At 38.2% G+C, this 16,554-nt stretch overlaps 1 protein-coding gene across 1 annotated transcript; it reads right to left on the bottom strand.

Annotated features, from left to right (window-relative positions):
- Positions 1-3,324: 3,324 nt before the first annotated feature.
- Positions 3,325-12,805, bottom strand: LOC121378037. The gene is made up of 7 exons (XM_041506134.1): positions 12,719-12,805; positions 9,858-10,064; positions 8,815-9,010; positions 7,056-7,234; positions 5,650-6,087; positions 4,628-4,953; positions 3,325-3,688 (listed from the first exon to the last, which is right to left on the bottom strand). The coding sequence occupies exons 1-7, from the start codon at positions 12,803-12,805 to the stop codon at positions 3,325-3,327; spliced, it is 1,797 nt and encodes a 598-aa protein (XP_041362068.1).
- Between the last annotated feature and the right edge of the window lie 3,749 nt (positions 12,806-16,554).

Raw genomic sequence — 16,554 nt, 5'->3', positions numbered from 1 at the left:
AATCCATATTTATCACAGCCAGTATGACAAATAATAAGTCTTTTACCCTTCCCAGTCACCGAACAGAGTTTAGGAACTCGATCAGCAGCGTCTGATTTCGGCAGGTGATTGGCGGTACTTGTGCCCGGGTGGATATCTGTCCAGTGGTGGGATGTTGTGTGGTTGACATTCACCCAGGTCTCATCTTGATACACTATTAAATACCCCTGTTCTCGTAAACTGGATATTTCATGGAGATAGGACAGTCTCCTGTCTGATATATTGGCGTCCTCAAAAATCACTTTTCCGGTTGTAGACATATGTTGGTATTTAAAATCGAGGTCATGGAGTGTTCTTCGTAAAGTTGATATGGATATGTTGATTCCACATTCCTCCCTTAAAGCCAAGTTAATCTTATGTAATGTAGGTAATTCGCCCTCTCTATAAAATCTGTATACTCGTCGTCTAATAACATCTTTATCAAATAAATCGATGAGTTCTCCGTCGCGTTTTTTAACAGTGATTTCTGTGCTTGGATTCGTAGAGCTTAGATTTTTCACAGTTCTTTTTACTGTTGAAACCGGAACTTTAAGTGCAGCGGCAACTCGATCGACAATTCGATAAGAAGCATACCTAGGTCTACCGCGCTGATATTCATCTTCAAAATAATCGAAAACGTTCTTAATACACAATTTTACATCAACTGAAGTGTTTTTCAATTTACCCATATTTTTCCTCAAATAACAATAACAAGAATGTCGACTAATACATTTTCAATGAATTTATATACCCTACCTAACTTGTATTTTACGTGGTTTACACATTGCTACAATAGCACGTGCAGTCATAGATCGAAATAATGATGTTATTGACCAAGCAATGCTATCGTATTTTGAACATTCAGGGCTGTCTGCGGGATGAAAAAGTGGTTGAACCTATACGAGTCCGAACAATAGCCCTTTGGTTTTTTGCATTACAAATGTAACACCCAACCCCCAAACCCCAGCCCCTAGCACCACCCTAAATACTATATATATATATATACGTATGAGTTCCCAATTTAGAGGCAAATTAAATAACATTTTTATTATTATTTGATGTTGGTGGCCTTTGACATTTTATCCCCCCCCCCCCCGGTCTTCTGGGTCCGGCCTTGCATTAAATTTATTTATAAATTTGGAAAGCACATTCCTGCGGTGTGTGAGGTGATTTGTGTTTATTACTGTGCTACACCTCAGTTGTGTTAGGTTAGGTATGGTATGCTAATATATAATTGATATAATAAAATAAAAATACATAATACATTAGCTAAATTTATTAAATATAATGCACCTACAAGAAAGGGTTACATGTTCTGTTTGTTTACATCTATGTTTAACGGAAAGATTAGACAATGCTGTTACACACTGCAAAACAATAATAACCTTGATTTAGTGAAACAAGCTATAATGGCCTTCACGTAGCCTCAGATCCCAATGTTTTGATATGCAAATGACCTTAGTTATTTATAGGAGAAATAACGTGCATTCAAAAGACACAGAGATTTCTAAAAAGTGGAATTAAGTTCAACTTCGTGCATTTTATATGATGATTTGTATATGAAACCTGTCGGGGTTTGGGTTTGTTTTCATGTAACTGCAAAGAAAACAAATATCGAATAGGAAATAAACGTAACATTTGCAAAAAAAACTTTGGGTCTAAATAATTGAACAGGATAATAGTAAATAGTGGCCTGCAAAAAGCAGCTAACATATTAGAGATTCACCTGTTAAAAAGCACGCAAAACATATTGTACATATGATTAACTCATCTGGGACCTAATTCACTAAACTCTGGCAACTTTCGATATCGCAGTGCAATGCAAAAAGTCTTGCAAAGAGGATGCTTTGTGGTCTAACAGAGCTTAAGAGAGCTTTGTGAATTAGGCCCCTGGTATTTAGCTAATGTTTCTGCTGTGTTTCATTTCCATAATAATCTTAAACACATCTCAGATGTCCTTGTTTTCACACACTGTCCACCCACCTCCACCATGTTGTTTTAATTCCAGCTGGACATGTTTCTTTTAGCCTGCTGTTAATAAAAGGTAACAGGAGACCTGGCCTAAGGTCCAGTCATCAAACGTTTCGCTAACGTTCGCGAACTAATTGATTGTTTCACGACGTTGTCATTTGGTTTTACGTGAAGCGCTTAAATCAGTCTGGCGGACCGTTTTTCTCCCCAGCTCTGGCTCAACGCAACCCATATTATACTTCCTATTTCGAATCCTGTATTTAAGACACACCCCCACCCCCACCCCCAAAAGTTCAAAATTATCTTCGACGGGCGTGGTTGATGCCAGTTTTGTAGTATTGGTAGTTTTAATAGTTTACACGTTTATCGTTCCAATCACGGCACGTTTTATATATGATGAATTGTAATCGACTCTGGCTTTGTGAAATAAAAGAAAACAAAATGAAGTCAAAGTAAGAATGAACATTTATTTTTGTACACCATAATTTAACGAAACAACAAATCTCGGCATAGTCACAACTATTAATAAATATCATAATCATTCAAGCGGCGTTATTGTCTATATATATTTATGTACAACAAAAACAGTATTTGTTTATCAAATACGACAATCAATAGCACTTTGAAGTTAGTGATCAACTAGTCGTCAAAGATCACAGCACAAATTTCCTGAAATGAAAACACGAAGTCCATTACACTGAACAGCGTAATGAAAGGATATTAACCTCGATATTGTTTGGCTAGAACCAGTCTGACATCAAAGGGAGAGAATCAGAACGAAGCAGATAATAAAGGGACATTACTCTGTCTATTTGTTAATGGGGATATCAAATTATTCTTGCTGATATTGAATTAATAAGGATATTCATTAACTATAATAATAATTATATATAGTCTATATTAAATGGAAAATAAATTATGTTATTAATATTTAAATATTTACAATAGTAACTGTTTTGCTTGTTGGAAGTAAATGGAATTCACTCGTCAAAATGTTCCTTAATCGTGTTAACGGGATATTATTCTATATGTTTTGTTCTGATCAATTTATTGTTTCTAACAACAACCTTTATCACTTATATCCTTCTTTGAATAAACATATGTTTTTTTAAATATGTTTAAAGGGACACATTCTGCTATATTTTCTCTAATGAAGCACAGTGTTTTGTTTATTTCTTTCAATCATAGTAAATGATTCAAAGCGCTAAGTATATATTTAACCGTTTTTCTCAGAAATGCTGGATATTGAACCCAATGTGTAATAACTTAAAATTTAATTAATCACAAGAATATATCCATTAGCATTGTTTTGTTTAGGTCACAATACGCTTCAGTTCACTGTAGGTTTTGACCCCAGCCGTTAGACTGCGGTGCGTCAAAAGCGTCCGTGTAACTTTGGTATAGTTCTTTTCCTGGCTGATTATAGGCGCCATCTTGTTTTTCAAAATTGTAACTGTAACTGCAATCCTGTTGAACAAACTGGTGTGGCCTCTGTGGTGTGAGGTAAGACATGTCGTAATATCCGGTTCCATTGGGTGAATAAAAACTTGAATAATCTACGTTGTTGTCGAAGGCAAGAAGTGACGTCAGCGAAGGCATCTCAGAAAAGGGAGGCAACTCTGGTGTGGAGTTGTTGAACATGTTCTCCGTCATAGACGGGGATGGAGAAACGTAAGTGTTCAACTTTGGTGTCGTCATCCTGAAATTCAATTAAATAAATAGTATTAATATATATTATATATTTTTTGATAATTAGATAATAAATATAAACCGTAAATTAAGTTGAAAATGGTCAAAAATAAAATATTCGAAAAGTACGTTCAAAGAACAATTCATAATAATAACTGGATTTCAATTGTTCTAAAACCTTCTCTTTTTTTGTAAATACAGGTACATATATTTCTTTATCATTGCTCAAAATATGACAGGTCAAGTCAATTCAATTCAATTCAATTCATTGCGTAATACCAAACAAACTGGTGTCAGCAAACAGATAAAAAAAAACCCCAAAAACCCCTCCACATCAATAACAACAACAACAATTAATAATAACAATATTAATGTACAGGCCAGACGGAGACAAAATTTATATTATATTTATAGGAATAAAATTACTATATAATAATGAAGTATATCATAATAATAAAATGGTCAAAGTACTTGGAAATAAACAAATTAAATCACTGCCCCTCTGATAGCCGGAACAAGAACTGTACGTTTAGCAATATAGTCATCAATAAATGGTCACCAAACCATATATGTTGTCAAAATTTAGAACAAACATATATATACTATATTATATTATATTATGTTATCTATATGAACAAAAACGTTACATGCACAATGCTACAAAATATTTTAAAATACTGTGGCCGTATAAATTATTAGGCCTACATCAAAATAGAGAAAATGCATTTATTAATAATCATTAAAAAAGTTTTAAAAAACAAAACTTTTCCAATTAAAATACAACCCCTGACAATAACCGTTGATAGCGATAACATTCGAATTTATCAAAACTATTGGGGGTGTTTGTATTTTGCATTATAATTTTAAAATACAAATCAGGCATGACTGTAGCTTTAAATTAAATACAGTTTCTTCAGTAATAAACAACAACAAATCGTTATAAACTAACCTGCAGCGACTGGTGAACTGAGGCTCTTCCTTTGGACCCACTTTGAGTCCGGAAACCACGGTGACGTTAGGTGGCGCTGAGGAGAAAGACGGCTGGGGAATCCAGAACCGGACGTCCGATGACGACGTCAGGGGAGACAACTCGTGGCAACTCGGTTTCTCGGATCGCATGGACGTGTCGCTGTCAGATCCTGTGGTCAGGTTGAATGTACTCATGGCGCCCTCTCGCGACAGGAAGTCGGGGGACCAGACGTATGACGTCATTGCATGTCTGAGAGATGGCGTCAGCTTGATGTCGGGCTCCACGGGTGATTCGGTACACAGTTCCTGAAATAATCAGAATTTTTATTGTTAGTTTTTTTTTATAAAATTGAAATGAAATGAATTAAATGCATATTTAATCATCGGCTAATGGATGTCAAACATTTGGTAACTTTGACATATAGTCTTAGAGTGGAAATCCACTACATTTTGTCATTAGTAGCAAGGGATATTTTATATGCACACACACACCCCCCCCCCCCCCCACACACACACACACAGACAGGATAGCACACGCCACGGCCTTTGATATACCAGCCATGGTGCACTGGTTTGAACAGGAAATAGCCCAATGGGCCCACCGACAAGGATCGATCATAGACCGACCGCTCATCAAGCGCGCGTTTTACCACTGGGCTACGTCTCGCCCCGCAAATTAAATAAATTCAATAGCTAAACGTTATGGAGATGAGGTAAAAATAATAGGAGAGAGAGAGAGAGAGAGAGAGAGAGAGAGAGAGAGAGAGAGAGAGAGAGAGAGAGAGAGAGAGAGAGAGAGAGACAGACAGACAGACAGACAGACAGAGAGAGAGGGGGGGGGTATTACACAGACATCACGAAGATTTATTGAAAGGTGTTTGATATTTTTTTCTCATAAACTAACGTTTTACATTTTGTGCCTAATGTTTAAACTTTCTTTCAAAGCAAGACTGCAAAAACGAAAAGTACGACAACGACAAAATACATCTGATCTACACATACCTGAGGACTGGATGTACCCAGCGATCCGCAGTCAATGGGCGAAATTGGTGAGTAGGAGAAGAAATGAGGGGGAGGTAACAACTGCGATGGTATCATGTCTACAAGGTTCATAGGTGGCGCCTCTGTCGGGGGATCAAAATGCTGTGACGTCGGTGTTATTGGATTATTATGGAACTGTTGATGTTGATGCTGATGCTGATGCTGATGCTGATGCTGCTGATGCTGCTGATGCTGTTGGTGATGACGTGGTAAAGCTCGATACTGCGTCGGTGGTGTAGTTTGTTCGAAAGGTGAAGCCCCACGCTGTAATGGTGTAGTACCCTGCTTTCCGTTAAACTGTGATGGTAACGTCATTGGCAGCTGATGGTCCGATGTCAGTTTGGACTCTGGGGAGTTTTGTGCGGCTGTTTCTACATCCTTAGAAGTTAACAGGCAGACCTGAAAATTCAATATTTTTGTATAAAATTTGTTTTGTTTAACGACACCACTGGAACAGATTGATTAATTAATCATCGTTATTGGATGTCAAACATTTGGTAATTTTGATTCGTAGTCATCTGAAGAAACCCGCTACATTTTTCTATTAGTAGCAAGGGATCTTTTATATGCACTATCCCACAGACAGGGTAGCAAATACTGCGGCCTTTGATATACCAGTCGCGCAGCACTGGCTGGAACGAGAAAAAGCCCAATGGGTCCACCGACCGCGTATTAGGCGTGCATTTTACTACTGGTCATATTTTCGTATAAATGCATTTAGAAGAAATTGCAGGGGTGAATTTAAAATGTGTAACATTGAAGAAAGGACAGCCACAGTATTCCAAAATATACCAAAATGTATCGGATATAAGCAAGTTTGTCCAGCTGACTCGGTTATTATATATCGTACCCTGTCTGTGGGATGGCGCATATAAAAGATCATTTGCTACAAATGGAACAATGTAGCGGGTTTTCTCTCTAAGACTATATGTTCAAATTACCAAATGTTTGACATCCAATAGCCGATGATTAATAAATCAATGTGCTCTAGTGGTGTCGTTAAACAAAAACTTTTTATCTTTCGGGACTAGAATGGTTGGTCTTTTCGAGAGAGGATTTAGGATTTCCTAGACAGGAACGATAATTCGCCTGATATTTAGATCAATGCAAGGCTATTTTACCCTCATAATTAATATATGTGTAAACGTAAAAGTTGAAAAAGCCCTACTTGCAATACAACCGGTGAATGCCAGAAGAGTCAGAATGCAATAGAATGTAACAGGTACCGGAAGTGGGGGCATGCTGGGGACACTACCTTCAACTCTGAAGATTATACATCATCCTTCCATCCAAAGGCGAATTAATATACCTTCCCACTCCCAACAAATTGTTGGCATCTTCTAAATGCCTATGAATGCCCAACTCACCTGCGACTGAAAAATGTCTGACGGAGACGCAACCATCTTGACGGTTTCGCGGAATGACGTCATCTTCTTCTCGAGAGCAAGAGCGACCTCGTCCCAGAATTCCCCGGCGTTCACCCGGTAGAAGCCCCACCTCAGCGTGTTGGTTCCGCTCTCTCGATCCACGTTCGGCCGGTAGTCACCTGTAAAAGTATTGGCTTTATAGTGAATGTATATACAATGTACTAAGCCAAAAACGTTTAGCAATTTGGTAGCCTTAATGTGCTTAAATAAAAGAAGACTTGTGATTTTCAAAGTGAAATGAGATACTAAATTTTATATAATGGCCAATTCCTTGATGGGGTGGGGGTAAGGGGGGCGGGACGTAGCCCAGTGGTAAAGCGCTCGCTTGATGCACGGTCGGTTTGGACTAGACTAATATGTATCACTGCGGGTCACCCAAGCTGGATTGGTCAACGGGTAGAGACTAGACTAATATGGACCACTGGGTCACACAAGCTGGATGTTCAAAGGGTAGAGGCTAGACTAATATGGATCACTTTGGGTCACCCAAACTGAATTGGTCAAAGGGTAGAGGCTAGAATAATATGGATCACTATGGGTCACCCAAGCTGGATTGGTCAGAGGGTAGAGGCTGGACTAATATGGGTCACTGCGGGTCACCCAAGCTGGATTGGCCAAATAGTAGAGGCTAGACTAATATGGATCACAGTTGGGTCACCCAAGATGAATTGGTCAGAGGGTAGAGGCGAGACTAATATGGATCACTGTGGGTAACCCAAGATGAATTGGTCAGAGAATAGAGGCTAGACTAATATGGATTACTGTCGAAGATGGATGAGCTGGACCAAACTACCTGTAGGGAGGCGCCTAACAGCAGCTCAACGCACGTTCACAAATATGGCAGACGACAACGCACATTCACAAATATGGCAGACAACAACACACGTTCACAAATATAGCAGACGACAACGCACGTTCACAAATATAGGAGACGACAACGCAAATTCAAGAGATGATATGCTGATCCGTTAAACATCAGATTTAATGGGTGCATCATTTGTCAGTATATTTGTTATTAAAAAAGATTTATTAAACAACACTCGGACACATTACAATGTGTAACAAGAGGACAATTCAAATACATAATTAAAATACATCACAAGAACAGGCATCAACAATTAACATAGAACACACGATATGCAATCAAAATAGCTAGAATTTGCAGATAAACGTCAGTTCACAAGACTATATAGTTTTCTTATAAACATAGGCTAGGTTCCTTTTAATAATGGTGCATTATATAATGACAGTATACCTTTCATTTTGAAAACGCTAGGATTCATTCAAAAATGTTGTTTTATATATTTTCTTCTAATGTTTTTTAATATTATAATTTTTACAATTGAATAAATAATGGTATTCATCTCCAATATCAGTATTACAAAGTTTGCATATTCTCTTTTTCTCTAGGAACGTTAAACCATCTACCAGCATAAGCAACAGGAGATCCCCATACACATTTTGGGTTTGCCGATATCAGGCCCACAATCGGCTAATGACTGACTATGACACATTACGTATACGGCCCACATTTCGTGGACTGGTGTCTACAGCATAGGGTATTACTTACGCTTCAGGAGGAACGGGGGTAAAAAAGCTCCCAAAAATTATTGTGATCAATTTTTTGCATTTACAAACACAAGTAACTATGTTATGAATGATTTTGTATTATAAATATTGCAAGGTTTAACCCACTTACCTCGTGCGAAGTTTAGGATGCTGCTAGGAACAATGGACCACAGAAAGGTAGATCTCTGGTAAACACCGGCGGGGTTGGGATTTCGACCCACGCTTATTTTCGTGAAGCATTTGGTTTTCGATAGACTGTGGCGTACTGCATTTCGCCAGTGCTGTCGAGTACCAGTCTTAAAGAACTGGAATTTCGACTGGATATACTGAGAAGAACATTTAAATGTTCAAAAGATTAACAATATACACAAAATATTCAAACAATATTAACAATATTAAAAATATCCATAAAATATTCACAAAATATTAACAACATTTACGTTTTCTGGATGGAGACGGCAGGGTACTTCTTAAATTGTAAATTGCAAACAAAATAATGAAATTTGCGATTTTCGTATAGTATAACATTCAAAAGGTTTCTATATACTCAAGAATATTAATTAAGAGTAGGTAGATATTTTCGGCATTTTTAATAGTACAAAATGCATATTCTTAGTTAATTTTGTTGACTATATATATATATATATATATATTATTATCAGCTGCTAATACAAAATAAAAACAAAGGCTTTTCAACTTGATCATTATGTAATTAGCTTTAGGGATGACTATTTCTTACTGTAATGTATACACATACAATTTTTTTAAATTATTATTAAAACAATAAAACCTGTAAACACGGGCGTAGGAAGGCGCCCGGGGGAGGGATACACACACACACACACACACACACACAATATCTATCTATATATATATATATATATAAATTATCGCTGCTGCTAAAAAATGGGGGCCTCGTGCGCCCCTCCCCCCCCCCCCCCCCCGCTTCCTAAGCCAGTGTAATCATTTATACAACTTTTAAAATTACCAAATGTTTGACAGCCAATAGCCGATTATTAATAAATCAGTGTGCTCTAGTGGTGTCGTTAAACAAAACAAACGTTACACAACTTTAATTCGACCGGGTTACTACGTTAACAAAATGCCGTCTGTGTCTAAAATGCGAACTTAACAAAACTGAGTTAAATGAAGGAAGACGATTGGTCTCCTTACCTTGTAGATCTCTCCAATGGGCAGACAGAAGTTGGGCGACCGCAGCACTGCGAGGTAGACTAGCTCGGTGTAGGAGTAGTTGGGCTTCACGCTGAAGTCGTGGCAGTCGTCGAGTTTCTCGTAGATGCTCACGAAGTCGTCCATCACGTGACGGAGGTCGATGTCGGCGTCGCTCACGTTTCCGAACTCTGCGCAGAACGTTGCTACCTGAAATGGGATTATAACGCATTCGTTATTCAGTCTGTCTGTGGGATGGTGCATATAAAATATCCCTTGCTACTAATGAAAATATTTACCGGGTTTCCTCTCTAAGACTATCTGTAAAAAGTATCAAATGTTTGACATCCAATAGCCGATGATTAATAAATCAATGTGCTCTAATGGTGTCGTTAAACAAACACTTTTTTCTGTTATTAGGCTTGTAGCCGTGTTGTGGGGGATAGATGTGGGGGTGTGGGGTGGTAGCAGGGTTTTTAGGAGGCCGGATCTTCTTTTCCTTTTCCCCCCTTTTTATTCTTTTTATTTTTTTAATTTTTTTTTTAAATAGTTTATTGCCCCAGAAAGGTGTTATGGTAATGTCAGGGATAGGGCTCGAGTTCATGACCTTACATATTACATATAACAGACATTACACACTGGCATTAGGAAGCAGGTGGAGGGGGACATGTACCGCCCCCCCCCCCCTGTTTGTTCCCAGATATTTTGCTTTATATTTGCTTTATAATAGTGTAATAGTGTGTAAATATAAAAGTGTCCCTCCCCCCCCACCCCCCACTTTTTGGCACCTTCCTACGCCACTGTTACATAATCTTAATCTGAAAATGATATAACATACTGATATCAGAATGAAATAGAGATATCAGAAAAGTGGAAATAAAATGTAAATCTAAATAAAGATACATAGGTAAGGATAAAATATAAGTAGATATACATCCCAAACTGGCATGGTGACTAAAAAATATGTAATACAAGTACTACATGTCTCAACTATAGCGTTCTAGAACTCTCAGCCAAGATTCCCAGTTGTCGTCGAATTGTTTATGTAAACAGTTTTTATAATATATGTACTTCTCTATTTGTAACTTATCTTTGATGAAATGTTTAACTCCCAAGTTTTATTTAGTGTACTTTGTTTTATACTTTACGTTATAGGCTCTGCCTGTTGTGCAATCCTTTTGATTCTTTTTTTGTTCAATAAAATATCTCAAAATAAAAAAATAAAACTTTACGTTAAAGGGACATTCCTGAGTTTGCTGCAATTTTTAAGATGTTATCGACTAACAGAGACTTTTCAACGATTGTAATTACATATCAAATACATTTTTCTGCATAAAATATTAGTGGCTGTGTATTAAACGTGTTTCTGGTCGTTCTAATATTTGTACTAGGTTAAATTTCATTTTATTTCCTAAAATATAATTTTTTCGTACGTACGAAATTATTTGAAGACAAAATCCAGTTTGCGCTTCTTACAAATATTAAGACGACCAGAAACACATTGAATATACAGACACTGATGTTCTAAACAAGAAAATATATTTAATATGTAAGTTTAATCGTAGAAATATTTTATTAGTCAGAAACATCTTACAATGCAGCAAACAATTAACCAATTTACAAAAGTGTTTTTACTATTTATAATTAATTCCAAATAAAACCTTTTTGTAATAACCGATTTTTTTTTTATAGCACTCGACGACTTCTAGTCGTTCTAATTCTTGTAATAGCACAAAATGGATTCTAACTCACCATAAATCCGTACGAATTAAAAACTCACAAGAAGGTATAATCCAGAATGACCATAGACACATTGGATATAGGTATATTCCAAATCGGCAAGAGCTCCACCCGTTCCCCCCATCATTTATAATAGTTTAGGGTTAGGGTTAGGGTTAGGGTTAGGGTTAGGGTTAGGGTTAGGGATAGAGTTAGGGTTAGGGTTAGGGATAGAGTTAGGGTTAGGGTCCCATGCCCCACTTTTCTATATATACCCCATCAAAAAATTCCTCTTTAGATCGATAACTAATGGGGGGAACGGGCGGTACACTTTCCTTCTAAATATTGCGATTAATATGGGGGTGGGGTGAACGAATAGATGGATGGATGGATGGATGGATGGATCGAGAGCGTTATGCGTATTTTGTTATGAAATGCGGGTATAAAAGGTTATCACCAGGCGTCTAAGATTTTGTACGGGATGGTGTGTGTGTGTGTGTGTTACAATGCAACTACTTAAATTGGAGTATATTAGCGATAAGTAAACAGTAAAATAAGTGAAAAACATTTCGTCGTGATCAGATCAACGAGGGAGGGGGGGGGGGGAGAGTGTCCCGACCCCCTGGACCCGCACCTGATTATATTATTAATATTATTATAAACTATATTTTTAAATTGATCATGTACATGCATTATAAGACTGTTACTCTCTCTACTTAAAAAATATTAATTATGTTAAATATTTTATGCCATTAGACATTGTTATTATGCTTTAGATATATATGATTATGAATATTGTCTTATGTCCATCTTGAGCACATATATAGGCTCTGCCTGTTGTGCAATCCTTTTGATTCTTTTTTGATCAATAAAATATTCCAAAACAAACTCTCTCTCCCCTTATTTGGAACAGAAACCCTGTAGTCACCCTCATAGGCAGATTGATTTACCACCGGGGTGGGGGGGGGGGGGGGATGTAATATATTTAGAGTTATGGGAAGTGTCCCACCCCGACGCTTTGTTTACTAAACAAACGTGGGGCTTCTTTGGAAATATAAACAGTTGCCTTCCATGTCCATTTTGTTTGTTCTTCGGCGTCAACAACAAAGCTCAAAGTTAAGTTAATAAAATCATTAACCACTTACCTCTGGAGTTAATCTCTGAACATCGGGGGCTAATCTCTGCGCTTTGGAACTGACGTCATCAAAACTTTGACTTAGCTTACGCTTCATGGTCTTAAATACCTTCGGGTAAATAAATAGTAAATAAACAAATAAATAAATAATTCCACAGATATTATTATTACTAAGGACAGATGACTGAAATCGCTATATGTCTCTTAACGTGAATTGTGCCCACACTATATACTGTCAAACAGATTTGAGAAAATCTACATGACACCGTGAACTCCAACTCATGGAGGAGACACTGATATTTACGCCAATCAGAAGGCCGGGGACAATTTTGTCCGGACGAGCTCTTCCTCCCCGTCGCAGACGACAATCAGATTGTCGTCTGCGATGAGAAGTACTCACTCGGTGTCGGGCCCGTGCCTGACGTTTCTCTTGCCGTCATGAAACCATTGACTCTTCTTTTTGTTTTTACCTCCGACACCTTTGTCCGTGCGTCAGTGTCTAATTGTGTCTTTGTGTTCAGTGAATCACGGGCGATTACCAGGTATTGTTTTAAATCACCTTGAGAAATTGGACAGTTGTTTCTTTCAACGATCTCCGACAGACAATTGGCAGTCTTTTCTTTGTTGGTCAGTTAGCATGGAGTTGATAGACACTAACAAAGTAAAAAAGAAAAACGATGGCAGTTTCGATTGCTTTGTAAACATCGATCCACATTGTAGTTGTGATAATTTTATGACAATGTTAATGCATTAATTAATTAGATACGTATTGTGGCTTGTTTTTGTTTTTGCTATATTTTTTTTTAATTAAAGTGAGGTTGGCAGTTTTGACTGTTTTTATTTTCGTTATTGTTTGTTGTTTTTTGTTTCTTTCTTTAGTTTTGGGATTTTTTTTTATCAACTTGTTAATTTTTAAATATTTTTAAATACATGATTTGATGAATTGTGTATACGTTTGTGTTTTATTTACCACATCTTATGCATTGGCGTAGCCAAGATTTTATATTGGGGTGGTAGAAAATATATTGATGGTGCACATTGGTTATGAATTTGTTCATTTCCGCTTTTAAATATAAAAGGTGGTCGGAAAAGAAGTGTAATTTGGCGGGGAGGGGTCAGGGGCGTGGTCCATAAATACAGGCTTTGAACTTTTAATAAAGTTATATTTTCTTCAAGTTCAACAGACATATCTGCAGTTTCGTGAGTGATATCTGGTTTTATTCACTAAATAAAAGTACTTTGAAAATTTATTTTATTATTTTTGTTTAACGACACCACTAGAACACATTGCTTTATTAATCATCGGCTATTGGATGTCAAACATTTGGTGATTTGACATATAGTCTTAGAGAGGAAACCCGCTACATTTTTCCATCAGTAGCAAGGGATCTTTTATATGCACCATCCCACAGACAGGATAACTCATACCACGGCCTTCGATATACCAGTCGCGGTGCACTGGCTGGAAAGAAATAGCCCAATGGGCCCACCGACGGGGATCGATCCTAGACCAACTGCGCATAAAGTAAGCGCTTTACCACTGGGCTATATCCCGCCCCCTTGCACATTTATTACAGATTCTTAGCTTTGAAAAGTTATCCCCTGCGCGTGCTGTAACGTCACCGTGGTGCAGGGGTGTAACATTCTCTTTGAGAATCGCCAATACAGCACAAAATTGAAGTTTAGAGTAAAAGTCAGTATCTATCTGTGATATTTGTATTTGTATTTTTGCACAGTTCTTTACACTGTTTTTATTTATATCTTGAATTTTTCTGTTGATTTTGATCATCACCTTGTTTGTTTCCATTACCATAGTTTGACACCCAATAGCCGATGTATTTTTCGTGCTGGGGTGTCGTTAAACATTCATTCATTCATTCATTCATTCATTGAAAAGTTATCATATATTTGTTTCATGATGAAATGAAAGGAATGTTAGTTCGATGACGTCCCGATATTTTGTTTAATCAACGGTTATTAGGTGTTCGGTCTAAAAAGAAAGTTTGTTTTGTTTAACGACACCACAAGAGCGCTAGAGAACTACCAGAGAACATTAATTAAGATTAATTAATCATCGGCTATTGGAAGGAAATGTTTTATTTAACGACGCACGCAACACATTTTATTTATGGTTATATAGCGTCGAACATATGGTTAAGGACCACACATATATTGAGATAGGAAACTCGCTGTCGCCACTTCATGGGCTACTCTTTTCGATTAGCAGCAAGGGATCTTTTATATGCACCATCCCACAGACATGATAACACATACTACGGCCTTTGATATACCAGTCGTGGTGCACTGGCTGGAGCGAGAAATAGCCCAATGGGCCCACCGACGGGGATCGATCCCAGACCGACTGCGCATCAAGCTTTACCATTGGGCTACGTCCCACCCCCCGGCTACTGAATGTCAAACTTCTGGCATAATCGTAGTTTGTTTTGTTTAACGACACCACTAGAGCGCATTGAGTAATTAATCATCGGCTATTGGATGTCAAACATTTGGTATTTCTGATTCGTAGTCATCAGAGGAAACCCACTACATTTTTCGTATGCAGTAAGGATCTTTTATATGCACTTTCCCACTGACAGGAAAACACATACCACGGCCATTGACCAGTTGTGATGCACTGGTCGGAAAGAGAAAAAAAAAACCAGTCAGTTGAATGGATCCATCGAGGTGGTTCGATCCTGTGACGCAAGCACCTCAAGCGAGCACTCAACCGACTGAACTAAATCCCACTCTTAATCGTAGATAGTAAACCCGTTAGGTTATTATTAGTAGTAAGAGATTTATTATAGCACTATCACTCGGACAGGATATCACATACCACAGGATTTGATATACCAGTCGTGTGGCACTGACTGGAACGAGAAATAGCCCAATGGGCTCACTTACGGGGATCGATCCTATATCGTCCACGCATCAGGCGAGCGCATAACCACTGGGCTACGTCCCGCCCCTCTTCTGGGAATACCCGCTACATTTTTTCCCATGAGCAGCAAGGGATGTTCAATATGCACGTTTGAACAAACAGAATAGCGCATACCAGGGTATTTGACCTATCACTCGTAGGGCAGACAGAATAGCGCATACCAGGGTATTTGATCTATAACTCGTGGGACAGACAGGATAGCGCATACCAGCGTATTTGTTCTATCAGTCGTGGGACAGACAGGATAACGCATACCAGGGTATTTGATCTATCAGTCGTGGGACAGACATAATAGCGCATACCAGGGTATTTGATCTATCAGTCGTGGGATAGACAGAATAGCGCATACCAGGGTATTTGACCTATCACTCGTAGGACAGACAGAATAGCGCATACCAGGGTATTTGACATATCAGTCGTGGGACAGACAGAATAGCGTATACCAGGGTATTTGACCTATCAGTCGTGGGACAGACAGAATAGCGCATACCAGGGTATTTGATCTGTCAGTCGTGGGACATACCAGAGTATTTGATATACCAGTCGTGGGACAGACAGAATAGCGCATACCAGGGTATTTGATCTATCAGTCCTGGGACAGACAGAATAGCGCATGCCAGGGTATTTGATCTATCAGTCGTGGGACAGACAGAATAGCGCATACCAGGGTATTTGATCTACCAGTCGTGGGACAGACAGAATAGCGCATATCAGGGTATTTGATCTATCAGTCGTGGGACAGACAGGATAGCGCATACCAGGGTATTTGATCTATCAGTCGTGGGACAGACAGAATAGCGCATACAAGGGCTTTGATATACCAGTCGTGGGACAGACAGGGTAGCGCATATCAGGGCCTTTGATATACCAATCGTGGGACAGACAGAATAGCGCATACAAGGGCT

This window comes from Gigantopelta aegis, chromosome 7 (assembly GCF_016097555.1).
Source record: "Gigantopelta aegis isolate Gae_Host chromosome 7, Gae_host_genome, whole genome shotgun sequence".
Lineage (NCBI taxonomy): Eukaryota > Metazoa > Mollusca > Gastropoda > Neomphalida > Peltospiridae > Gigantopelta > Gigantopelta aegis.
The sequence above is the reverse complement of the archived record's forward strand: the minus strand, read 5'-3'. Positions and strand labels throughout refer to the sequence as shown.

Excerpts from the sequence above, each read along its gene's own strand:
- LOC121378037 (XM_041506134.1), bottom strand. The coding sequence starts at position 12,805 with ATGAAGCGTAAGCTAAGTCAAAGTTTTGATGACGTCAGTTCCAAAGCG. Across the intron at positions 7,235-8,814 it reads CATCCTAAACTTCGCACGAG|GTGACTACCGGCCGAACGTG; the intron begins GTAAGTGGGTTA and ends ATACTTTTACAG. Across the intron at positions 4,954-5,649 it reads TGGGTACATCCAGTCCTCAG|GAACTGTGTACCGAATCACC; the intron begins GTATGTGTAGAT and ends TGATTATTTCAG.